The sequence below is a fragment of the Hylobates moloch genome, unplaced genomic scaffold (genome assembly GCF_009828535.3).
Source record: "Hylobates moloch isolate HMO894 unplaced genomic scaffold, HMol_V3 SCAFFOLD_1, whole genome shotgun sequence".
NCBI classification, from domain to species: Eukaryota; Metazoa; Chordata; class Mammalia; order Primates; family Hylobatidae; genus Hylobates; species Hylobates moloch.
In genome coordinates, this window is record NW_026652276.1 from 23,819,670 (window position 1) to 23,846,079 (window position 26,410).

The following is a 26,410-nucleotide window of genomic DNA, read 5'->3' on the forward strand; positions in this document are numbered from 1 at the left end:
TCAGAGGTTGGAAGGGACACTGACAGAGGAAGAAGTGTAGGAGTTAACACGATGATGTACCAAGAACTCCTGCTGACCAGGCCATGCATGGCCAGGATCTTGAGGAATCCATGGCGAAAATTTTGGCCAATGAAGGCGTAGATGAGGGGGTTGAGGCAGCTATGAAGGATGCCCAGAATCTCGGTGGCATCCAGGGCCCGGCCAATGTCATTGCGGCACTCACAGGTCTCCTTGATCACCTGGGTCTTCATGAGGGTGTCTGTGAGCAGGACCAGGTGGTAGGGCAGCCAGCAGAGCAGGAATATGAGGACGACAGCAAAGATGACCCGCATGGCCCGGTGCTTCTGCCCCATGTGGGCCTTAAACAGTGTACGCAGGGTGAATCCACAGCAGAAGAGCATGACCAGCAGTGGCATGATGAAGCCAAAGGTGTGAGGCTCACTGCAACCTCCGCCTCTCGGGTTCAAATGATTCTTTTGCCTCAGCCTCCAAGTAGCTGAGACTATGGGCAGGTGCCACCATACCCGGCTAATATTTTTGTATTTTTAGTACAGATGGGATTTCACCATGTTGGCCAGGCTGCTCTCGAACTCCTGACCTCAGGTGATCTGCCTGCCTCAGCCTCCCAAAGTTCTGGGATTACAGACATGAGCCACTGCACCCTGCCAACAAACAATCTTGGCCAAGTGATGCTTCTGGGTCAGTGTACAAGTGGCATGGACAATGGCCTGGTAACAGTCCACGCTGATGCAGGACAGTAGTAGAATACCACTATAGAAGTTGATTTCCTTCAGGAGTGAGACCACCTTGCACAGGGGTGTGCAAAAATCCAGCCATTCACCTTGGAGGCGGACCAGATGGGCAAGGTCAGGGCAAAGAGTAGGTTGACTAAGGCTGGGCTGAGCAGGTAGACATTAGTGATGATGTGGCCAACATTGCTGTATAAAATGACCGGCACTACCAGGGAATTTCCCAGCAGGCTCAGCAGGAACACTAGGGCATAGGTAATGACCACAACATACTTGTTGAGTGTCTCAGTTTCTAGTATACAGGGGCTGTAATCTTTTGCTGTAGGTGGCATGCCAGTGAAATTTGAATGCTCCTCACCAAACCACATCCGTGAGTCTGTAATAGTCCATGTCTTCAGTTTCAGCCATGGTTTGATCTAGCTGGAAGGTTAGAAGGAAGGAAATGTGATTTAGTAGCTCGGATTCAAGGCATTCTCATCAAGGATGTGAGAACAGTTACTGAGACATCCTTTGCTTCCCTGTTGGTTTGGTAACCAGAGATCCCCTTCCTCCTTCGCCTCCAACCCAGGCTTCTTTGGAGGTTGGCTTCCCAGTGTTCTCCACCTTCCACAACTCCAAGGCCTGGCCTGAGTATAGGGTAAGATGGAATATGGGGGAAATGCCTTAGCCCTAGCTCAACCTGCAACTGTCTCCTCTCGGCCTATGTCTCTACCTCTGTCCCTCTTTAGCATTCTCCATCCTCAGTTGTATCTGTGCATTCGGATGGAGGGACCAGGTTGGTCTTGGACATTCAGGGAAGGGCCAGCATTAAGCAAAATGCAAGAAGGCAAACCTGTTCCCAGGTGCCCCCTTCTATTATTTCCTTTCCTATATTCTCCCCGATTCTGTTTAACCTTCTTAAAATTTACTAGGGGAAGGAAGTGGTAGCAGCACATTGCATTAACCTGTATTTTAAGCCTTGTCCTCTGTTTAAAGGAGTTTTAAGCATTTGAGAGGATAAAGCCTCAGTCTTGGTCCTTGAATTTCCCCCCGAAATCTACAGAGTCATTTAAAACTTTTCAAATATATTTCCTATTGTGAAGCATTTTGCTGAAACAAAAATTTCCCAGAAGCCCAATATGTGAAATAGATAAAAGCTGAGCTGCTGTTGGGGAGGGTTTGCTGATCTCCCAACACAAATGACCCCTAAAGCCCCTCAAAGCCCCAGGGCTCTCTAGAAAACCATCTGAAAGCCTTTGGAAAGCTACTCAGATTGGTCATAAGGACATCCAGCATCCAGTTCTCGTTCTATCCTGATTCTACCATTAATAAGTCTCGTGACCTTGAGTGGGGTCTCGTACCCTTATAGATTTCAGTCTTCTCATCTGCACATAGAGGCACAGAGTCGTCCACCTTTTATTTGCTGCCAGACCTGAGGATCTATGATAAGTCCACTCAGATACACACATTTTAGTATATTCTCTCCCTACCAGCATTTGCATTTTCACCAAAGACAAAGTCTTAGGGCAAAGCAATAAACATCAAATTGGAAAACTGTCAGCCTCTTCCCACAAAAGGGCGAGGTATGAAAAGAGGGGAGGAAGAGGCTGTGGCCTTCTCTTCACCTACTTCCATGTATGAAGTCAGAGTTTAGTACATGGTCATAAGGGAGGAGGAGAGCAACCTGTTTATCAGAAATCCTCCGGTCCCGCAGAAATGAACACATTTTCTAAAATAAAGTCAAGCCAAGCTGTCCTACCCCAAAGAAAATCCTAGGAAGCAAAGGTGGCTTCCTACCTGAGGCCCCAGCCAGATGTGTCCAACCGTAGGAGCCACAGCTCAGAGATCAGAGTGACTTAACAGTTAGAGGGCACTTGATGAATAAGGTGAAATAGGGAAACCAAGTCAGACGACACCTCCCTTCTGAGTCCCAACCGTGTCCACACCTGGAGAAGAACAGTTAAGTCAAGGGATCACAGACTTGTGATCAGAGACTGCCAGGGTCCATATGACCAAGTGGGGGTCCCAGGTGTGAATCTGGGGTTGAGGATCCATTATCTGAATTTTCCACTCTATGGATAATCATTTTTATTCTTTTCCTTTTCTTGAATTTATTTCCATTTGTTTATTTCTAAATTCCCTGGTAGATCACCTGTGAAAGCTTGCAACTGTCTGATAAGAATAAAGGTGGAAGGATTTGACTTTACAGCAGAGACTTCAGAAGGAGTCCTCTCTAGGAGCAAATTGGGGGCAATCCAGTGGGAAGGAGGTGGAAGACTGCACTTGAGCTGTGTTTGGACAACAGGCACACAATCTTTACTTATTTTTCAGGCTTCTTTGAGGTAGTCTGGTGGGGATTTGACGGGAAAGTGAACGCTCCTTTGCTGCTAGCCACTCTTTTGCACAACCAGTGCCAATGACCAGTTGATTTAAATGGCTCTGAGTCTGGGGGCATAGGCCACTCCCAGAGTCTGGATGGTTAGCAGAGAGACCGTAGAGCTGGGGCAGTTCATGAATGGAAGAGCTGGAGTCAAGCTCACTGCTCCCCCCATCTCAGTAATGGAGAACGGCTTCTCTGGGAACCTGCCTTAGCTTCCCCCAGCAGCTAATGTCTGTCCCCTGGCTTGAGTGTTCTGGCACCTTCATCAATTCTCCATTATAACATGAACCCTACTATACTGCAATGATGTGTTTACAAATCCGCCCTCCCCCAGCCTGTGAGCAAGAATCCTCTTCCATTTATCTTTGTGTTCTCTTTCAGGGACTATAGTAAGTGCTCAATCAACGGTTGTGGAAATAAATAATGGGAGACATTTCTACTGTGATTCACGGACCACATGTCACCACCACGATTCATTGTCTATTGCTTTTGGTCACACACTCATACCACAGGTATGCCTGAAAGCTTCACTTCCACACAGCCCACCTGGTCTGCCTGCCATTGTTCCTTCCCAACCATACTCTAATGGAAGTGTAAATCTTGCCCTACCACAAATGTCAAATTTATCATGCCACAAATGCCTACAATTCTGCCACTGGCAAGCCTATTTTTAAAGGTAGATCATACTCTCCTGCTGGGTTCTCTTTTCATGTATAAATAGTGACAGGAAGTTTAAAGAGACAGTAGCCACTCTCAATTTGCTTTTACCGATGCTGGTTTATCGTGCTGCGATGCCCCTTCCTTACTCACCGATAGAACCTCCATTGGATGAGGATGGTCTAAACCAGTTATGCAACCTATTGCCCACTCTCTGAGCCTTCTTTACACCTAGTGGTGGCCAAGGATATCATTTTGGCTAATGAAGGTCAAGGAGAAGACTGCTGCGAGCTCTGGGAAAGCCCTTGCTTTTCCTACCAAAGAGAAAGAAAGACTCCTTGGCACACTCTCTCCCTTTTCTTTCCTTTTGCTTGTGACTGCTAGAGCTGCAGCAACCATCATGGGGCCATGAGAAAAAGGGCAAATGAATCAGAAAGAGGGCAGTCAGCCTTGGACATTTACTGAGCCCCCAACCAACATTAGCAAATGTTATGTATAAAATAACACCACTAAAAACCCCTCACTCGCTATGTTTTTAAGCCACTGGGAGTTAGATTTTTGTTACTAGCAGCTGAGGGCACTCTTCACTGCTAACATGATCATCTAACTTCCATCATCTCTAAACTACCTTTCACATTTTGGCCATGTCTGCTGAAGTGTAATATTCTTTAAATCGATTCACTTTTGTTAATTTAATTTAAAATGAATATGTAATGATTAAAATGAAAACAGATTCACCATGAATCACCCAAAACTGTTGCATTTTTACCGATGGAGCACTTTGCAAAAGCAAACTCAGCTCTGTCTATGTCTCTGATGCCCAAATTTCCTTCTCAGTTGTGTCATCATAATAAACACAAATAAGATATTTAACCATGACCATTTCAAGACATATTGTCCATAAATAATTGCTTTTTTTCTGGTGTTTTTCTGAAAACTTTTTTTTTTTTTATTCAAGCAGCTGTAATTCTAAGGTGTTATGTGTTCAAGGAGATTCATGGAAAGGACTCTGATAAGTATAGGTTTTTGATAGCTTTAAGATCATACTATTGGACTGGGTAAGAATTTCCATAACTCTAAGGAAGAGACTGATGCTATCATGAAACTTAACCAAGATCAAGCAGAACAAAGTTAATTACATGAGGTTAAATGAACTGAGGAGGATAATGTTTTTATGAGTTTTTATTTGAAACTTTGCTGGTTCTTTAAATATTTTGTTTGCCATAGTTTAGGAAACCTTTTTTCTTTTAAACTATCTATAGATCATAGCAATTTGGCCAAATGTACTTCTCTGAACGAAAATGGAAACATTTACTTTTTCTCCATATAGGATCCTTCCAGAATTCAGAAGCTATTTGTGAGTATTCTTGTTGGTATGGTAATATAGTGATTTGCTTCTGTTCTGTAGGAGTCGGCTCTCTTTATAACAGGATATATTGACAGTATTGGGTATATTACTAGGGCATTGACTGGGCTGTCATATTTGAAAATGTCTAGAGAAGGAATCTATAGGTATTGCGGGCGAAGTCTGAGGTCCGCCTTGGTTTGGCTTTCTAGCCTCCAGAGGTTTTAAAAAATCCAATTTGAGATTTCCTATCAAAAGTTCCAACAAAGCAAGCTTTAAAAGAAAACCCCTGTGGTCAATTGCTATGTTTGCTGCATTTATTTAATTAGTCAGGCTGTGTTTGATGATGCTAAACTTATTTTGCAAACAAATTAGTCTTACTTTGATTATCTTTGGTAGAAATGAGAGTGACTGTAGAGAGAAAAATTGTGTTTCAGAAGAAAAATTATAGTGTGCCTGTTATTAGATTGTAGCCCTGCTCTTTGTTTTTCAGTTTATTATCTTTTTTTTGATACGGAGTTTTGCACTATTGCCCAGGCTGGAGTGCAGGGGCACTATCTCCACTCCTGGGTTCAAGGGATTCTTCTGCCTCAGTCTCCCAAGTAGCTGAGATTACAGGCGCCGGCCACCATGCCCGGCTAATTTTTTGTATTTTTAGTAGAGATGGGGTTTCACTATGTTGGTCAGGCTGGTCTCAAACTCCTGACCTCAAGTGATCCACCCGCCTTGGCCTCCCAAGGTGCTGGGATTACAGGTGTGAGCCACTGCACCCAGCCTCAGTTTATTGTCTACCTGTAGACTGGACTGGATCTTGATTCCTTCTAGATTCCTCCAATCCAATTTTCTCCCATGGAATTACAAAGAACAATAACTGCTCTGTTCCTGAAGCCTTATAAGCTGGAGCTGGGCAACTTGGTGTAAATTTCAAGGGAAAACCTTCATGCCTGATGTGTGTGCCACACAGAGTTTCACCAAAATACCCGATGCCATAACCAGAGACATTTAAACTGCAAACCAGAGTGAGAAGTTGATGACTTCACGCTGTGGACAGCTTTCCCTAAAACACTGAAGAAGACTCCTCATCGTGGTGAATCTCTTACCTCTCTTAATTTCCCCTTGCTTATATCTACCCCTTTCACTTGGCAGCATTATGCTGTAATTAGGATTTCACAGCCAGTAGCTTCTGTGGGTAACTTGAGGGAGTGTTGGTTCTGTCACATCAAACCCAAAGTTTTACATCACCTAAGAGATCCTTTAGGCCACCCAGTGGCTAACTTTAGCAGCATCCCTAACTCAACTGTTTGCTCAAATTGGACCTGTGGTCCCTTTTATAGAGTTAGACTTCTAGACTCGCTCGTTCTCACCCCCTGTTTTAATTTAACACAGTCATAGGATGCTAGATAATGTGATTCCTTGTGACTTGGACTGTGAGCCCAGGAAGAACCCTGAGTCTCACTGCCCAACTCTCTCCTTACACAAAGGAGGATGCAGAGCCTACAGAGGGGAAGTCTACAGAGGGAAAGACTTATATCTGGCCACACAGCAGGGGAGAATCCCAGCTCTACCTTGGAGGCCAGTGTGTGAAGATGATGGTGTGGCCTCCACCAATTGAGCAGTCCCTGGGTGACGACACTGTGCTAATTTTTTAACATCTTTGTCCCATTCAATCCCCACATAACCCTGGGGGGCTAGAGAGGAACCTGGAGCACAGAGAGGGTAAGTCTTTTATCCAACATCACAGAGGTTCCCAGGATTTGAACTCAGGTGTGTGTGCCCACAGGGCCCGGCTTCTGGGCCCTGACTTGGTGTGAGCGACCCCGTGAGGGTTCATGCCATGCGGACACTAGGCTGGGAGTGTCCCTATGTTCCCCATGGAGGGCGCCCAGCCTTGCCCGGGTACTCATCCTCCTCGAGACACCCACTCATCCTTTCCTGGGCCCCAGCTGAATGGAAAATGTGTGCTCTTTGAGGAGAGGGTGCAGAAGTAAAGCGCGGCCCCAGGGCTGGGGCTGAGCAGATGCTGCGTGTGTGTGGGGAGCAGGGCGCCTGGTTTTAACACTGCCTCTCTCTCTAGGGGGATCTCATCCTCTTCTCCTCCCTATGGGTCCTGGGGCCCAGAGAGGGACACTGTGGCCCTGACAGCTGGTGGCCTTATTCTGAGATCCTAGAGTCAAGACCAGGCATGGAGTGGAAAACCCAGGTGTCCTGCCTCCCGGGCTGTGGCTGCTGGAGTTTGGGGTGGGGTGGCAGTGGTACAGCAGTGGGACACAGTGGAGGGAAGGGGAGAGGGAAATGGAGGTAAATAAGGGAGGTGGCTGGGGCATGGGATTTAGGGAGGACGGGGTCAGGAGTCCAGAGACCTGGGTCTCCATCCTGGCCTGGCTACGCACTCACTGTGTGATCTCGGGCAAATCACTCACCTTCCTTGAGCCTCAGTTTCCCCACCTGTTGACCAAAGATTGGACTGATGGTCTCGGCAGCCCCTCCCAGCCCAGATCCTGTGTGAAATCCATGAACGGCTCCATGTGTCTCCTCCTCTCCCTCATCTCTGCCATGCATTTTCCTCCCCTGGCTCCTGGCATCACTCCCCTTCTATCCCCGTAAGTTCCAGGGGAGTAACGCCCGGGAGAGCCTGGCTGGCTGGGGCACGACAGCGCGGCTCTGCTGCCAGAGTCCGTCCCTAGTGACTGTGTAGGGAAGAAGTGGTAGAGGCAGGATCCAGGGCACTGGGGCAGAATGGTGAGATGGGGGATGGGTCCTCTCAGGCCGACCTGGGGTAGAGTCACCTGTTGGCCAAATGGGAGCTGATCCATTGTGGTAGCTGGGACTGCTGCTAGTTTCCTTTTCGTTTTCAGCACTTGCTCTTGCTTTTCTTCCTTCTCGCCACCAGGGGGCAGAGGGAGGCCGTGGAGCTCCGCAGCTGCTATTGCTGTGGTTGTCTCTTCCCTGTCGCTTGGTTGGGCTGTGAGGCAGCGCTCCAGGGTGGGGAGGGGAGGTCGAGGGTCCCACCACGCTCCTCCTTCCTGTCTCCACCTCAGTCAGCCGAGGCGGTCCCCGTGAGTGCTGGTCACCAGTGCCGACCCCCCAGGCCTGATCCCATTCCCAAAAGGATGCATGTGAGACCACCAGTGAGATCCCGTGCCCAGCAATGGGCCAGGCGGGTTTCCCAGGTGGGCTGGGGCCCCCTGTCCTGGCTGTGCTCTGCCTCCTTGAGGCTGGGGTCTTTCCATGCCGGGTCCTCGTTTCTCCAGCTGGGCTGCTGCAGGGGCTAGTATTAGGGAAGTGGAGCAGGGGCCTGGCAGGAGGGCTGTTTTCACAAACCCCAGGAACCGCATCTAAAAACCAGTACAAGGGATGCCCCAGCGTTTCTGCCCTCGGCTCTGTCCTGCACCTATATCCCCCATGCGGAGGCTGCGTCCCCCATCTCTGTCCCTCATCTCTGCCTCTTCCTCATTGTCTGCCTTTATCTTCTCCCTGTCCCTCTGTCACGTTCTTGGTGTGTTTCTCACCCTGCCCCCCAAGTCAGACTGTCTGAAGTCCCTGTCCCAAGGACTCCACCACTGCCGCCCTCCCTTCTCCGCTCCCTGAGGTGGGCTTCATCACTGGCTGTGTTCGGGACCTGTATTGCAGACCCTCATCAGGCCCCACAATGGGGGCTCCTGTCGCTGCTGGCCATAAAGGCAGGGACTCTCTCGGGGCCAGGCTGGGGGCATTGCTGCTCCCCTGCCAATGTCGCAGGCGCTCTGGGCTGAGCTGTCGCAAGGGCTGGGGGCGGGCCGGCTCCTGGGGCTCCCGCGTCTCCGCCCCTGCCCGCCGGGCGCCAGGCCGGATGGGCTGCACTGTGAGCCTGGTGTGCTGCGAAGAGCTGCGGCCCGGGCCACCCTGCGGTCCCCAGGCCCCGGGGAGTCCCTGGGCCTCGGCGCGGGCTGAGTGCTGGGAGCCCGGGGGTTTGGCCTGTGCAGAGAGAAGGCAGCTACTGCTTCAGGTAGGGGCTGCAGGAATGGGTGAGGGAGGACAACCCGAGTCGGGAGCTGGCGGTTGGCAGAGCCCAGGGCACCTGACACAGGTTAAGTAGCCGGCCCAGGACAGTGCTAGTCTGCTTGGGAAGTGCGGCAAGGCAGGTGGACCAAGGGGGAGGCAGGACCAGGACTGGGTGAAGGGGCCTCCAGTTGGGTACAGGGCTCCCCTGGGTCTCTTGTGCCCTTGGGAGGAGGGTGATATAGGACCTGACCCCTAGAAGGGCAAACAGCTCAGGTGAGGTTGGTTTAGGAGTCACCCAGGAGGGGCAGGCCTGGAGTGCTGGGGCAAGGTAGGGAAAGAGTTAATCTTCCTTGAGCTGGACCAAGGGGCAGCTCTGGCAATGTCCCTTGATTTAGGAGGGCTCTGGAGTTAGGAGGGTGGGGGCCCCACTGGAGCAAGGACTTCCCCAGGATGGTGGGGACAGCTGGCCTCTCACCCCTGCCTTCTCTGTGCTGGGTGAGCCTCAGAGACTAGCAAGTGGGAGCTGACCTGGCAGTGGGGACAGGTCTGAGCTGGGAGGCAGGTGTCTGTTCTGGAGGAGGTGTCTGCCAGGGAACCACTAGGCCTGGTATAGGTGTGGCGCTGGTTTCTTCCTGGGAGAGTAGGAGGAGGTGTTTGGGGTCACCAGGGTTGGGTAACTCCTCTCTAGGTCCCTGTGACCTCAAGACTCTCTGTTGGTGGGTCTTCTTTCTTCACCCCGTGTCCCTGCCTCCCCACCTCCCACACAGCCAGCTTTGACATGGGGCAGGTGCCTGTTGGGCCAGGTGAAGGTGGGCAGGGACAGGGACAGGCAGTAGGGCTGAGACGGAGGGAGGAGCCAGGTCTCTGGAGGTGGATGATCAAGGGGAGAAGGAGGGGAGGGTGTGTGTGCCGGTGTGTGACAGTGGCAGGGACAGGGATGGGGACGAGTGTCTGCATCAGATGAGCTGGTTTCTGAGCGGCCTCTTGGGAGAGCCTGGAGCTTGCCTGTGACTCCCTGCCTCCTCTATCTGTGGGGATCAAGCTCCATCCCAGCTGCTGCGCCCTGACTCTGGCTCCAGTGGGGGTTGCTGCTGCTCGGCGCTCCCCGCTTCAGGGGCTTAGGGAAGAGCAGCCTGCACCCATCACCTGGGCCCTCAGTAGAGGAGGGGTGATATCCTCGTTCTTGGGGTGGATAAACATCTCCAGAGTGCTGATCCCCTCAAAAGCCAGGAGTCAGTGGCTACCCAGACATCTGGGCTGTCTGCCAGGGCACTCCCACTGCCAGTCCTGCTGCAGACACACCCCCCATTCCTGCCCCAGGCCCTGCCATAGGCCCAGCGTCTCTCCCTGAGCCACAGCCTGAGCTCCTGCTGCCTGTGTCCACACCCAGCCTCGCTATTCTCTTGTCCCCTCAGCACAGTCCTCTCCTACTCAGGCCACATCACCCCCTTCCCCTGTCATGCTGCCTCCTCCTCCACAAGCAGGCTGTCCTCCTCCTTCTCCCGGACTGCCTTGTCCCCCAACCCCCATTGCCCACTTCTCTTTCTTTCCTGGCCAGCATTTGGCTCCTGCTCCTCCTCTTGGCTTCGAGAGGGTGCATGCCTTGGCTCTTAGGCTTCCAAGTCCAGCTCTGGGTTGTCAGTGCCTGCAGCTGTGGGCCCTGCCCCTCCCAGGTGGCCTCTCTAGGTCCCACAACTGCCCTGCACCCTGAGCCCTCCTATGGTCCCACATGGCAGCCTCAGGAGCAAGAGGTTGGGCTTGGCACCCTCCTGAGTCCTCCAGCCAAGCCTTCTGGGTGCCAAGGGGCCTGGCGGGCGTCTCTGGGTGCCAGTTGTGCCTCCTTGCTCTCTGCTGTATCCCAGGACAAGTGGGTGCTTGTGGATGGGGCGGGAGCAGTGGGGAGGAGACTCCTGGCTGCTGTTGCTTCTTCCGTTTCTGTAGTCAGCTCTTCTGGGCTCTGCTTCTTTCAGCCCGGAGACCCACTGAGGTTAGAAGTTCTCCCGGAGCCTGGACCTGCAGCCTCCCCTGCATTCCTGTTGTGGGGCCTGCACCCCTTTTGGAAGTTCTAGGATCTGGTCTGACTCTCTCCCCCGTGGGTAGGATGACCTCCTCTTCCTCTCTCTCTTGTTATGTAGAATCAGAGACCCCAGAGCTGAAAAGGATCTTAGTGCTTCTGAGCCTTTTGAGGACACAGATCCCTTTGAGAATCTGATGTAACCTATGGGTGTTCTTGCTAGGAAGAAGGTGCACACACACACAGACACGCACATACACTCATACACACAGGCACACACGCTACACTCATACACACACAGACACACACAACACACACTCATAGACACAGACATGCTCACACACTCACACTCACACACAGACAAGCTCACACACTCACATACACTCACACGCTCACACACTCACATACACACTCACACACTCACACTCATACATACACTCATACACACAGTTCACACACATGTTCACACACATACATGCTCACACATATGCTCACAGACTCATACCCATGCTCACACACACACTCATACACACATGCTTACACACAGTCTCACACACACACTGACACACACAGACACACAGCCTCTGTGCAAACATACACAATGTCATATATTTCTTCAAGCCCCACTATAGCCCTGATTTATCCACCCCCTGCATTTCAAAACAGCACACTGAGGACCAGAGGGGGAGTCCTCAGTGTGACTTGCCCAAGGTCACACTAGAAATGAGTGTCAGCGCTGGGACCACATCCCAGGAGTCCCGGGTCCAGACAAGTGAGGGTTTCATCCCGAGATGCAACTTTTGCTTTCCCCAGAGGCTGCGTGAAAGGCAGATGCACTTGGCAATTCATTTATTCAACACTGATTTAAGCATTTTTGAGCAGCTGCTATAGGCCAGGCATGGAGCTTGGGGCTGGGGATAGGGCAGAAAGCAGACAGCCCTGGTCCTTGCCCTCAGGGGGTTGTCAGTCCAGTGGGAGAGATGGAACAGACTGCAAACAAGTCGTTGCACTGACTGGAGACAGTGCTATGGAGGCTAAGTTCAGGATGTGACGGGTGAGGATCCCAGAGGGATTGCACCGGGAAGGTGAAGGAAGTGGCATCTGAATGAGGAGCTGAAGCAAGAGCAGCTGGGAGGAAGAAGCATTCCAGGTGTTCGGAGCAGCAGACTTGAAGGTCCCGGGATAGAGGAGAGCCGGGACCTGTTATAGAAGTGGACAAAGGCTTTCCCTGGCTGCTCCTGGCTCCCCGGGAGCCCTCATACACATGCTGTTTATATATGGATTGGGAGGGAGAGAGTCAAAGCAGGGTGCCTGGGAGGCAGGGCAGGCAGGGAGGTGCCTGGTGGTCAGAGTTAGAGATGGTTGGCCAGGGAGAGGGCTGAGTGGGGCCATGACCAACTTGGGAGAAAGGACTGGACGTGGAGATGGCTTGGATGTGGATGAGGAGCAGGAGGAAGTTGAAAATAACCTCTCTCATCTCACAGAGATGGTGGCTGTCAAGGCATTTGTCTGTATTAGTGTGTTGAAATATTTCCTAAACACAGAAAAGTGTACAAACTTCCCACTGGCTGAACACACACATGTACTCACATACTCGGCATGCAGAGTCTAGAAACAGAACAGTGCCAGCTCTCAGAATGTGCCTCCTGCCCCTTCCAGTCACTAATCCCCCTCAGAGGGCAGCGCGTGATCCCGACTTCTAACCACAGGGAGTTGACTGTTCTAGAATGTCTAATAAATGGAATGGCACTTGTAATCAGTGGAGCACATCATATGTATTCTTTTGCGCTCAATATCATGGTTGTGAATTTTATCTATATTCCTGGGTGTGGTTTCGAGCGTTCCTTCTCACTGCTGGACAGCGTCCCACTGTGTGAAGACGTGCTGTCGATTTATCCATTCTGCTATTGACAGGCATTTGAGTTGTTTCTAGTGTTGGGCTACTGTGAATAGCACTGCTAAGAACACTTTCATGCATGTCTTTTGAAGATCATGAACCCAGATTTCTGTTCGGTATATGTATCCCTCCATTTTGATGATGTCTCTGGGAGACCCAAGTGTCTCGGAATCAAAGGAATCATTCAATGAAGGGAGAACTTCAGCACCTTGATGATGCGGGTGAGGGATGCCTTGGGGATGGGAGAAGATTCTCTAGCACCCTCTTATGTCCCTTTGTAATGATTCTTCTCAATTCACTTGCCCCCCGGCCTAGTGGGCCTCAGGAGGGAAAGGAGGAAGAAGCTCTGGAGTCCCGCATTGGAGTGGGGTGGGTGGGGGTCCACCAATCACCTCTCTAAGTCTTACCCACTCTCTGGGGGCAGGCCTGGGTCCCTAGCAGGGGCAGGAGGGTGTGAGGCTGAAGATAGGGCTGCACCCTCTATTTGTTTGCGCTTTCTGGAAGGGCAAGAAGCCAGCCACTGCCTCCTCGTTTGATGTATGAACTTGCCCAGGGCTCCTGGCACTGGGACAGAGCCTGGTGCCAAGGGCAGGCAAGCTAAGGCAGACCCCAGAGGGGCCACAGCCTGTGAGTGGGAAGTGTAGGCTGCATCTGCAGAGAGGCCAAGTAGTGGGGAGGAAAGGGGACCCAGGCTATGCTTAGGGGCCAGGTCCCCTTGCTGACTGTCCCAGCTCTGATTTTTAATTCACCTCCACCCCCAAGACCATAGCCTGGTGCTTTTGGCCAGCCCTTCTGCCTCCCAGCCTGAGTGGCTGTAAAGCCCAGAGCAGGAAGCTGCAAATCTACCCCAAGGATAGGGGATGGAAGACCCCAAGCTCTAGGGTCCTTTTCTGGCCTGGGATATGAGAGTGCTGGGTGCTTCTGCTGCTGTCTGTTTAAAGTGTGTCTCCTCAGTAAGCCCATGACCCAGGGTTTTCAGGCCAGTGCCAAGCTTTAGTGAACCTGGTATCCTAGGCACTTAGCAAAGGACCTGTGACATCTGGATACTCAATAAAGGTTGCCCAAGGGATGGCTGGGTGAATGGTGGGAGGCAGACAGGTAGAGACCCCACAGACAGGAGAGAGAATGCAGATAGGGCAAGTGCAAGAGGATGGTGGTGATAGGCCCGGGTGGCCTGCTCTATGGGGTGGAACTGTTCTGTCCGGGAAATAGTGGTCTCCCCTGGGCCCACCTGGGCCTGAGCTTCTCTGGGCACCCAGCAGGAGGGTGCAGGTGTGGGGATGGGGGGTGGAGTAAGGCCAGTGGGGGCCAGCTCATGCATGGCTGGAAGTCAGATAAGAATGTGTGCAGGGTCAGGTGAAGTCAACTGACAGAAGGAGTTTTGAGGTTTGAAGAGCATGAGCAAAGACTTAAGAGCCTGGTGACCAGCTGGGGGTGGCAGAGGTGGCAGTCACCAGGATGCTGGAAAGGGGTATCCTCTGGGCCAGCTCGTCTGGGCCTTCCTGCCAGCATCCTTTCCCAGGAGCTTCTGAGCGTTGCCACCAAATCCCACTTCACCCACCTCTTCCTGCCATGGCTGAAACTGAGAGGGGTCCAGGGTGGCCTGGAGAGTCTCCTGATTCCTTAGAGTCCTCTGAGCCAGCCTGCAGTCTGCAGGTCCTCTGGCCTGGAGCCTCTGGGTGGATGCTGGCTGTGCACTGGGGAAGCCTCTGAATCCTCACCTGTCTGCTCACCTTTCAGCCCCTCTGCCTTTCCGCTCATCTCTTCCTCCACTCATCTGCCACCTTCTCTTTCCCTATCCACCCTCCACTCCCACTGTCCCCTCACCTCTGCCAAGCCCCATGCATACACATGACATCTCTACCCCATCCTTTCCTGGGAAGTCAGTGCGGGAGGCAGAGGGTCCAGCACATCACCCTGAGACAATGTGCCGAGGGCTGTCACCTGGTTCTAGAGCAGGGACTGGCCTGTTCTGCTTGGGACAGTCTGGAAAGCCCTCCCAGAGGAGACACTTTGAACAAGTTCTTAAAAGTTTGAGCAGGAGTTCACCTTCCCAAAGGGAGGGCAAGGCCATTTCAGTCAGGCGCAGAGGTGCTAGAAGCATGTGGCCCCTTCAGGGAGTGGAGTGGTTAAGTGTGGGTGCAGAGTAGGGTCTGGGGAGAGGCAGGATCAGAAGCTGGGAAAGAGGTGATTCTGCATGCAAAGGGCCTTGAATGCCAAGCTGAAGAGTTTCGGCTTTACACTTATTGTGTAGGCCGTGGAGTCCCTGAAAGGCCCCCCAGAGAGGGACTGATGTTTTAAACTATCCCTGGCTCAGGGTGGAAGATGACAGGGGGGTGTAGGGTGACTGGAGCAGCTGGTGGGTGTGCCTCACATGGCTGGGCCAAACGGGAATGAGAGTGTGTGTGTGTGTTTGCGGGGTGGGGTGTGGTACAGGTGTTGTGTTTGCTGTAAAGTCTCTCCTCCCTTCGTTGGCCCCCAGAAGCCGGCTGCCCTTCCTCCTCCCTGACTTTCCCCTCCACTAAGCCCTCAACACCCCAGCCAGTAGCCCCAAGAACTTAAGCCCGCCAGGCCAGGATCTGAGCCAAGAGCTCACCTCGTGTGGCTGGCCCTCCGCCATGTCCTCTTGGCTCAGTTTCACCTGCTGCCAGCCCAGACATCACTCCCATGGGGGATGGGCAAGGGACAGGCCTGGCTTTCTTGGGACCCTAGACCCAGGCTAGGCATGTCCACCCTGCCCTTGAGGGGTTGGAGGGGGAGGAGAGGAGGGATGAGTGGGGCTGGAGTCTCCTGATCTGGGTGCTGTAGGGGGCACCTGTGGCGCAGCCTCCTGACATACACGGTGGGTGGGGAAAGGGCTGGAGGGAGGTAGGGATGGGGAGCGTTTGGTCAAGGATGGCCAGAAGTCGTTGGGTGGGAAAGTGCCCTACAGCCACCTTTTCCTTTCTCTACTGCTTCCTTGGGCCCAATATTCCAACCCGGCCCTGCCCTGGGGAGGTAGAGGAGCTTTCGCTTGCAGGGTCAGGATTCTCGGGCCCAGAGCAGGCCCCTGGTCTCCTCTGGTCTCCTGTCTGCCTCCTTTCTCTCCTTCTGTCACTCTCGTGCTCCATCTGTGTCTTCTTGTGAGTCTGTCTCGTCCACTCCTCGGGAGCCTCAAGTCACTTTTCTACCCTCTTTCTTCCCCCAAAAGGCAGGCGGTAGGGATGGCTGGCATCTGTGTTATAGTGTGAGGGAGCAGGTGTACAAGCGGCCTTCGAGCTTACACTGAGTTCCACTTGGGCTTGGCCGCTTAAGGGCTGTGTGTTGATGAAGATCTTATGTAACCTCTCTGTGCTTTGGTTTCTTTCACTGTCCTAAAAGCATTTAGTATAGTGTGGGACATATTGATAGCTCTTAATCAAGATGTTATTATTGGTGGTGTCATTATCTAAGGGATTTAGTCTAAGTCCTTTGAGAAACAAGGTGGGACTGAATGGAGGATTTTACTAGGGGAAATGCCTGATTTTGAAATGAAAGAGCTAGGGGAGGCTGGGAGAGCCTCACACTGCAATGTAACCTGACCCCAAGGGAAGGAGAGAGGAAAAGAGGCCTGGAGGAAGCATCCTAACCTCATTGCACTCCGAGAGGAGTTCGGCAAAGCCAACAGGGAATGTGGAGGTGGAGCTGATCTAGAAAGACAGTACCTAGTGCCAGTGGGGTGATCACACCTGTATTCCCAGCTACCCGGCAGGCTGAGACAGGAGGCTCACTTGAGCCCAGGAGTTTGAGGCTGCAGTGAGCTATGATTGCACCATTGTATTCCAACCTGGGGGATCTCTAAATATAGAAATTTTTTTAAAAAGAAAGAAATTCCCCGTCTCCTAGGCAGAGGTCTGCCTTGGTATTGCCACTGCACTCTGCCAATGGCAGGGAGAAGCCGGGGCGGGGGGCGGGGGGCTGGCCTCAGCAAACACAGCAGTGGATTTTAAAGTACGCAGCTAGACCAGGAGATTACAGGCTCACACCTGTAATCCCAGCACTTTGGGAGGCTGAGGTGGGTAGATCACCTGAGGGCAGGAGTTCGAGACCAGCCTGGCCAAGATGGTAAAACCCAGTCTCTACTAAAAACACAAAAAGTTAGATGGACATGGTGGTGCACGCCTGTCATCCCAACTACTCGGGAGGCTGAGGCAGGAGACTGTCTTGAAACTGGGAGGCAGAGGTTGCAGCGAGATGAAATCACGCCACTGCACTCCAGCCTAGGTGACAGAGCAAGACTCTATCTCAAAAATAAAATAAAATAAATAAAGTACGCAGCTGGGGCCCTCGTCATTTCTGCTTCCTGCAGCAGAAGGTCTGTGAGGTGCATTCTTGTAGCTGCTGCAGGGCTTTGAGGCAGGAAGAGGTCCAGGGCCTTTGGTCAGGGAATCAGAGGTAGCATGGGAGGGGTGGGCAGGGGTGACCCAAGCACCTAGGAGGAGGCAGCAAGCTGGGCCCCAGGCTATCATGCTCCCTCCAGGTTTAGGCCTGCTCAGCCTGGCTGCCTGCCCTCCTGCCTTTAGGCTGGCTCTTGGCTATTGAGTTAATGTCCCTTTCCCCAGTTGTGTTAGTTGACATGGTGCTGCTTGGACTAGGGGGCTGATCCCATCTGGCCTCTGACACCCTCTCTGTTCCCCTCTCTGTTGCTCCTTTCTGCTTGGGATGCCTCTGTGCTAAGGGGAAACTAAGGCACGAGTATGGAGGGTTCTGGATAGGGGCATTCAGGAATAGGCATTGTACTCATCTCCTCCTCCCCTGGACACAGCCTTCTACACCAAAGCTCATGCTACGGGAGGATGGGCAGCTTCACCCTCCCCCTGACAATAACCTTGGGTGTCCTCTGGGGCTGGCCTGGGCTGGCTGATGTGTGGGGCAGGGGTGCTCAGAGCCATTGCCAAGCTGCAGTACCATTAGGGGAATGAAGCTGGAGCAGGAGAGACTATTTCTGGGCACTCAGCTGAGGCCATCTGCGGGAGGTCAGAGCAGGCCAGACTGTCCACTGCCTCCACTGCCCTCATCAGCTCCCCACCACTGCAGCAGCCGGCAGACTGCATTGAGATGTGTGAGGCACCCAGACAGCCTCTTCAACCCCAGCCACTCAATATGCTAAGCAGGGCTAATTTATTCCCTTGCCTCTTACTGGGATTGCAGCAAAGCAAGCAGGGGTGCGAGTGTGTTGGAGGTAGTATCCTGTGGGGGGATGGGGGGTGGATGGTTTCTTTGTGGTTCTCTTGCATCCTTCACAAGACCCCTTTGCTCCCGCAGTGACTCCACACTATGTCCCCAAGGCGTCAACTCGGAGGGGAAACTGTAGCAGAGGGAATGGGGACTCGGAGTCCTTTCTTACTACCTCTTAGTGGGGTGCCCTGGGCAAACTGCTTAGTGACTCCGATCTTCAGCTTCATCACCTGTAGAATGGGCAGACTAGAGCCCACCTCAGCTGCTGTGGCAAAGCGTCAGCTTTGGAGTATAGAGCATATGCCAAGCTCTGGGACACAGTGGGCAGGCAGTGTGGTTGGTACCCACCTGCACTCTGTCCTTATGGGCATCTCCTTGCCCTCTTTTGTCACTCTCTGAAGTCCGCTGACTTCTGAGGTCAGCTGGGGAAGGGTGTAGGGGGAGGGGGCTGTTTTGGAAGCTTCTCTCTGGGGTTCTGGCATTGGGAGTAAGGGTGGGGACAGATGAGCTCAGAGGCTCATGGCAACAAAACAAGGAGGGCTGGTGGGGGAAAAGCATGGACCTGGCCAGGGCTCAGGCTGGTCTGGCTGCAAGTCTGGGCTCTGCCACCGACTAATACTGTGAGCCTCCGTTTCCTCAACTGGAAAATGGGAATGATAACACCTACCTCACAGGGTTAGTGAGATAATTAAGGTGGGTAAGGTATGTAACGTTATCAGCATGAAGTAGGTGCTCAAGAAACATCAGTTTCTTTCTTTTTCTGGAAGGGGCCTTTGAGGTCATCTAGTTGACCTCTTCACTTGCTGACTTGGCCAGGAGACAAATGGGGCCGGGAATGGAGGAAAGCCCTGGGCTTGGTTGGGGGTCTCTGACTTGGCAGGCAGGCCAGAAGGCAGTGAGCAATCATGATAATGAATGCCTTTAAATTAAAGAGTCTTACATGATGCTCACAGCAGCCCTGAAGGGAGACCTGAGCAGGCACAGTTACCCTGTTTCACAGAGGGGGAAGCTGAGGCCCAGGAAGGTGGCTTACCCACAGTCTCTCCATTATTGGTGCAGAGTTGGATGAGAGCCTGGTCTCGGGGTTCCCAGCCCTCTGCACTTGGTCTCTCCAGTGTCTCCTCGCCTTTTCTACTGAGAAGCACAGGCCCCTCAGCCTAGACCCTTTAGTGGGGAGGACTTCCTCTTGTTCTCAATGGTCCCTTGGTAGCAAGAGGTCATTGTCTTACTTGACTAATTCACAGCCCCTGTCCTGGGACCTCCTTCCAAGATTGGCCTTTGAGCCTGAAGGCACCGGGCCCTTCTTCCAGCCAGACGTGAGGCCACGTGAGGGGAGTGTCTGTGGCAGCCACCTTCTTTGAGGTTGGGGTGTGGTTGGGCCTGTTGCCCCCTGGCTCAGGGTGGGCAAGGAAGCCCAGCTCCCTCGCCCTCAGTAGCATCCTTCAGGTTGGCACTTCTGACTGCCCCCTCACCAGGAGGTGACTTCTGGCCCAGCTTTCTCCCCACCCCTGAGAGATGGAGTCCCATCCCCCATCTCTGCCACCCCCAACCCCCCACCCTTGCCTGCTGTCCTTCCCCCTAAGCTCTCTAGCTGCCTTTGGGCTGTGAGAACGGCCTCCATGTTGCTTCCCAGAGCCACTGACTGGGCATTTCCAGCTCTGGGGGCTCCCCTCTGCCCCTCCCCCCATTTATCTCCCCCTCTGTGAGCCAGAGGCCCTTTGTGAAGCTCTTTGTGTGGGTTTGTGCTCCCAAGGCCAGGCAGGGGGACAAAAGGACACTCCTGTCCCCTCTCCATTGTCCCCTCTTCCCAGGAGGCCGTGTATGCCTGTGTGTCTGTATGTGTGTACGTGTGTGTGTGCATGTCCACGTCCCAGCTTGACATCTTTTCTATGTAACTTGTAGGGCAGAGAGGGGTCTTGAAAGGATTCAGGGATGCAGCGTGGTCTTGGGCCTCCCAGACCAAGGCTGGGTGGCCTTAGTGGGAGAAAGGAGGCTGGGGCTTTTGAGAGGAGGCCGTCAGGCCTGGGCATGGTGGGGTAGGGGCCAGGACATTGACTCTCCTGCCCAGGAGTGGGGGCTGTCACTATCGTCACCTCCACCTCTCTCTGTCTCCCTGTCACTCTGCCTCCCTGCCTACTCCTCTGTCTCTTTCTCTCCTCTCCCTCTCCTGCCCTCTCTCCTCCTCCGGCTCACTCTCCCTGTGCCTATCCCTCTTTCCCACCGGACCACCTGCCTTCCTGGGTGTTGAGAAGAGGCCAGGTCTGTTCCTCCTCTCCCTCCGATGCCAGTGCCAGGGAAGCCCCTTCACCCTCTGCCCTCCCGGTATTTCAGCCTTCTCCAGATTTCTCCCACCTCAACCCCCTCTGCCTTTCCCCCACTCTGAAGTCTTCTGGAGGTACTCCTCAGCCTCAGCCACGGCGCCTCTTCACCCTGGCCAGCCTGCTGATCCACAGTCTAGAATAGCACTGGGTGGCTGGCTGCCTGCTGGGTCCCAGCTAAAAATAGACCACGGTTGGTGTGCTTTCAGGGCAGTCTGGGGTAGAGACAGGGTCTAGCCTTCCAGGTCCCTCCTGGTCTCCTTGGGGGACATGTCTGCTGGGGCCCTGAGGCCTTCCCCCTACCCTGCTGCAATTGGAAGCCTGGATGGAGGGCCTGGCCCCAGCGACTCCTGGGAGGAAACTTCTGGCACTGGTGGGCAACACGTGGGCAGAGAGAGGAACGCGGGGTGCCGGGATCCACCCTGGAGTCCTAGCTGGTATGTGATCAGGGCAGAACTCGAACCCCAGTGCAGACCACAAGACTGGACGCACAGACCCTCCAGATGCCAGGCGGCAGTTGCGTTGTAGGTTGAGTGATGAGCCTGCTCTACTCACTCTAGGCTCTGGGCATCAACTTTCCTACCTGGAAGGTGGGGGCTTTCTGCCTCTTGGAGGTGCTATTAGGCAATCTCTGCTGGGTCCATGGGTGACAGAGTTCAGAGCGACTTTCTGCAGACTCTTCAGCTCAGCAGTCCCCATCCCTTTTCATTCCCTGCCCCAGCCCCTCTGTTTCTTCCTTCCAGGCCTGTGGCCTGCCCTTCCCAAGCCTGGGCCTCCATTTCCCCTCTGGTCTCTAGATTTTGGACTCATTCTCCATCAGGAGGTCCTGAGCCCCAAGGGCTGGGCAGAGCTCTCAGAGGAGGGCCTGGTGTGGTGAGGAGTTGGGGGCAAGGGGCTGGGGTCAGCGGCTGCCTGGCACAGGCTCATTCAGAGCTCTGCCAGGGACTCGGGCTTTAACAGTTCCAAGGCCTTTTTTGTTCTCAGAATGTTCTTTCTATCTAATAGCCTCTTGTTCTTGTTTCGTGGATGCATTGTCTTCTCTCATCTCGCTGAGGACGTAAATGGTGGCTTATCTTGCAGCTTCTTCTTCCTGCGTTGCGCTTGCTTCCTCTGAATTGCCTTTGCTCTCCTCTCTTACCCTGCAAGCTTCCTTAGTAAAGGGATAGTCAAGGGTGGATTGGTTGCTCTGGGGTATCTGGTTGAGTGCTTCATTGGGGGAACTCCTGTCTGTATCTTTGGGTTCCTGCTCTTGGGCCTCCACTTTTCTGCCTGGGGCAGGTCACAGTCAGGTAGAAAACAGTCACTTTCTGCTAGCCCCCAGGCCTTTAACTCAGGACCCCTCCAGCCTCACAGTCCCGTCAACAGGGCCTGCTGTCCCCAGGCCACAGCCTGGCTGTTTTCCTTTCTCTGTAATGAATCTCCTGTCTTCTGCAGGGTCAGGGATGACAGCTGGATACAGAAGTTATTCTTCCATATTCTACCAACCTTCCTGTTTTAGGATCATGTTTACCCTGTCCCCAAAAGCATCTGAGCCACCAATCCTCAGCCTTTGGGGGCTCTGTGCTGTGAGCGAACCTGGCTGCTTCTCAATGGTTCCCCAGGCAGCTCAGGGGTCAGCGTTCTCAGGCTTGTGATTCCTATTTGCCCGTCATTCCCCGGCTCCCAGAATTTTGACACCGTTGTCAGAGGTGATAATCAGGTTATTTAACCAGTGATCCTAGGGACAGGACTGCAAGGCTGGAGGGGTCCTTAGGTCCTCTGCTGAGCCAGGAGTTGGCCCTTTCCTTGCTGAATTGAAGAGAGGCCTGCAGATCCAGGGGAGGGACTGGCGTATTGGGCCTGTGGGGTGCTGTGGCTGTTCACCCACTGGCACAGAAATATTTTAGCACCTGCACAGCCGCCATGGCTGGGCCCTGCACGCTGCTGAACATCTGCTCGCTCTCATTGCTGTTTCCGCTCCTTTTTTTCCTTCTTGGATTTATGCTTCAATAATAGAAAAAGGAACCCCTTACTGTTGTTTTAGTGGGGGCTTAAGACAGAGCGAGAGTCAACATGTGTATTCAATCGACCCACTGCACCCGGAGGATCCACTTCACATTTCTGGGCTTGGCTCTCTTACCTGTAAAAAAGAGTAGGGTGGTGGGGAGGCTGCAGCCGGGGAGCCGGGGAGCGGGCAGGGGGATCGCTCCTCTGGACTCTCTTCTTCCTGGTCTTAGGTGTGATCTTGAGGCCATTGACAGGATAGTGAGGTTTGAAGCCAGCAGGAGGGTGGGAGGGCAGGTATCAGGAGGCACTTCCCAATCAGCCAGGGTGTGAAGTCAGAGAACAGGACGCACTGGGGAGGCACTGGAGTTAGATCCTGATCTGACCTCAGGATTGTAACTGACTTCCCCTTTACGGACTCCCTTCCTCCTTTCATCAACAGAAATCTCTCCTCAGGGCCTCCCTGCTCTGAGGCGAAAGTGCAGAAGGAGGAAGTTTAGGGTGGGCAGGGCAAAGGCATGAGGGGGCCTAAGGGCCTAGAAAGAGACCCAAGGGTGGAAAGAGGCCCCATGAGTCCCCCTCGTTGGTGCCCAAGCCTGGAGGGAAAGAGGGTTTTTTTCCAGAGAGATAGGGTGCTCATGGAGGAGGATTAGGTATAGTTCCTACCTGTAGGGCAGCCCCCAAACTGTCACCTCCTTATAGTCAAGGTGACATAGACTAAGAATTATCTGGCAAGCTACCTCACTTGCATGTCCTTTTGCATCCAGTTTGCATGTCAGCACAGTCATTTGGGGTCCACGAATGGTCAGAAAGTTCCTTTAGTATGTACTTTTCTCTTTCTAGGAGATCCAGCTCTTCCCTTTTCCATTCTTCTCTCTCCTAGTCCCTCACTCCCTGTCTACAGGGTCGCAGCCTTCACCCTTATCTTCCAGGGGACCCTCCTTGTCCTTCGGGAGACGTGTGCTTTATGTGTGTCTGTGTATGTTGTATATAATTCCTTTATTTTTTTTTTTGGCGATGGAGTCTTGCTGTGTTGCCCAGGCTGTAGTGCAGTGGCGTGATCTCGGCTCACTGCAACCTCCACTTCCCAGGGTCAAGCGAGTCTCCTGCCTCAGGTTCCCAAGTAGTTGGGACTACAGGCGCATGCCACCACACCTGGCAAATTTTTGTATTTTTAGTAGAGATGGGGTTTCACCATGCTGGCAAGGCTGGTCTCAAACTCCTGACCTGGTGATCTGCCCGCCTCGGTCTCCCACAGTGCTAGGATTACAGGCATGAGCCACTGCACTGGGCCTAATTCATTGATTTCCAGGCCAATGTTTGCTTTCTTCCTTTGGCCCCACAAAGAAAATGTGTCTGTCCCCTTTCTATCCAAGTCCTAGACTCCTTCCTGTTCCCCAGTTGCTTCCCAGCTCCCACCTCACGTCCTCAGCCTGTGCACCTCAGTCTGCCCCTCAGAGACAGAAAACTTAAGGAGGGGGACAATCTGAGTGGCCCAGGTGAGGCCTGATTGGGGAAAGGGCTCTGAGGCATGGGAGCAGATGTCTGCATGAGAAGTGGCCTCGCTCCCCATGGGGTCCAAGATGGCCCTGGAAATAGGGTTTGGTTTCTACAAGAGAATTCATACAGCGAGTTCCAGGCTAAGTGAGATTGGAGATTTGGCGACAAGGACAGCAGGGCCAGCCTGTTTTCTTGTTAAGTTGAGCCAGGGCTTTGGATACTGAGATTTTATGCTGTGTCATGGAACAGTGAAGACTCAGACCTCTTTTGGAGTTTAGAAGAAGAGCATGGGGAATAGTATGGGAATTATAGGGTGAAAAGAAAAAGAAGAGCATGGGGAATAGTATGGAATAATAGGGTGAAAAGAGAGCCTCTCTGGCAGTTGGTGCCTCATTGGAAGTTCTGCCTAATATCTGACTTGAGTATTTTTTGCTTTAGTCCTAGCCTGTTTCCTCGTGTTTGTCTTGAGTTGGGCTGCGGGGGCTCAGGAAATCGTTGCTGTGCTTCCTCCTTTCTCTTCTTGGACTGAGAGGCATCGTATCCTCCAATTCCTCTCTCTTCTTGGGTTCCAGCCTCTTCATGTGCCTCCATTCTACCTCTCCTCTAGCCTGCTAACTGGATCTCCTAACAAAGCTGTTTTGGCCTCATCCTTCCGGGACTCCTGGCTCCTCTCCCTCAGGCGTTCATTCCCTGGACAGTGGTGTGAACTGTGTGTTCCAGACAGTGTGCTCTGGCTGAGGGCTCTGGCAGGGAGCGTCTGTCTAGTGGGTGTGGGGTGGGCAGTGTGCAGCTGGCAGAGCCAGGAGGGGTTGTGGTTGAGATATTGTTCAGTAGCTCCCGAGGGTACCTCGATGAATCAGGTCCCCTGCCAGGCATGTTCACATTTAATTTAATCCTCATGATTACTCCATGAAGTTAGGAGTCTCCATTTTACAGAAGAGGAAGCAGGCTCAGCATAGAAAAATAACTCCCCAAGGTCACATGGCCCACAGGCGCCAGGGCCAGGAGTTGACCTTGGTCTCTTTGCTGGCTTTGCACCTCGATCCTTCTCTTTGGGAGGTGAGGGTGGGGACAGTGGAGATGAAGCAACTCACACGTTTTCTTCTGTGTGCTCTCAACTGCTCTGGGTGGAAAGAAAACCAAACACAGAAGCAGCCAAGTTGCAGATGAGGACACCGAGGCTCCCAGAGGGGCAGTGCCCCAGGCTTATCCATCCACAGGGCTGGCAGGGCCCTGGCAGGGATGGGGCTAGGCTGCCCAAGGGATGTTCCATCAAAGACCTCCTCATCTCTGGTCTGCCTGGGGCTGGGCCTGCTCTGCTCTGCCCTCAAGCCACCAGCCAGAGTGAGCATAGAATGTGCCAGAAGCCAAGTTCAAGTGGATCACAGAGGGGTCTGGGATCCTCGGGGTGGGAAAGAGAGGAAAGAATCAAGTTCCGTGAGATCTTTGGCCAGGTGGCTCCTGATCACAGGGGCTGCAGCTGGGCTCTTGAGGGTCTCAGTCCATACTCCCCACTGGGTTGGTCCCTTCCGTGGTCTGAGCCTGGGGAGGCAGGAGTCACTGGGAGCTCCCAGTCATGCTTGCTTCTGAAGCCTCAATGTGAGGCTGTGTCTGCCTTGTTTTGTGCCTCAGTTTCCCTGGCTGGCCAGCTGCGTTCTCTCCTCATTCTTTGATTCCTTTACTCTTCTCCCCTCTCCAGGGTGCTGGCCCTTCACTACCACTCGCTGCTCTTTATGGATGCTCAGGAGCCTCCCACCTTCCTCCCTGTCTCCCTTTCCTTTCATGTTCCTCCTGCCCTGCTGCTTTGCTTGTTTCCTTCTCACCACTCACACTGGCTTGGCGCTTGCTCACATCTCCAGTCTTTGACGCCAGGTCTCAGCCCCAGCGCCTCTCTTATTTTGGATTGTCTTTCCGGGAGGGTCCATTCCCTTCCTCCTGTCCTCATCTCAGTCTTGGGTCCACCTGGGATCTGTCTGGGTGACCTGGGTCCCCCAGCCGTCAGTCCTTATCACAGTTCTCTGGCTATCTGCAGGGCATGGACTGGGGGGCCCTGGGCTGAGTGGGGCACTGGAGAGTCCTGGGGTTCTATTTCCCAGGCTCCTTCTCACACTGCAGTAACCATTGTCTGGGAATGGGCCCTGGAGAGGAGCCCAGTGAGATGATCCAAGGGGAGAGAGGTGGGTGGGGTGGCAGCGAGCCGGATGGAGGGGAGCTGCTGGATAGATGGACCTGAAGTGGGTGGGGACCTGATAATCTATCTGTATCTCCCCTGTGCTCCTGTCTCTCCCTCCTGGTGTCTCTAGCTCCCTGCCAGTCACTGTCACTGTCGCAGCCTCTCTGCATCATCTTGGATCCCAGGACTGGGAGCTTTAACTCAGCTCCCCTCCCCTTGTGCCTCCCAACCCAACCAC

At 53.2% G+C, this 26,410-nt stretch overlaps 1 protein-coding gene across 1 annotated transcript; it reads right to left on the minus strand.

The window, feature by feature from the left end:
* On the minus strand, nucleotides 1-22,447 carry LOC116810665 (C-X-C chemokine receptor type 1-like). Its single transcript, XM_058440725.1, is given in 8 exon segments — nucleotides 1-71; nucleotides 74-448; nucleotides 671-823; nucleotides 826-1,165; nucleotides 8,714-9,064; nucleotides 9,620-9,723; nucleotides 18,371-18,463; nucleotides 22,384-22,447. Coding segments are annotated over 8 exon segments (1,551 nt in total).
* Nucleotides 22,448-26,410: the final 3,963 nt, after the last annotated feature.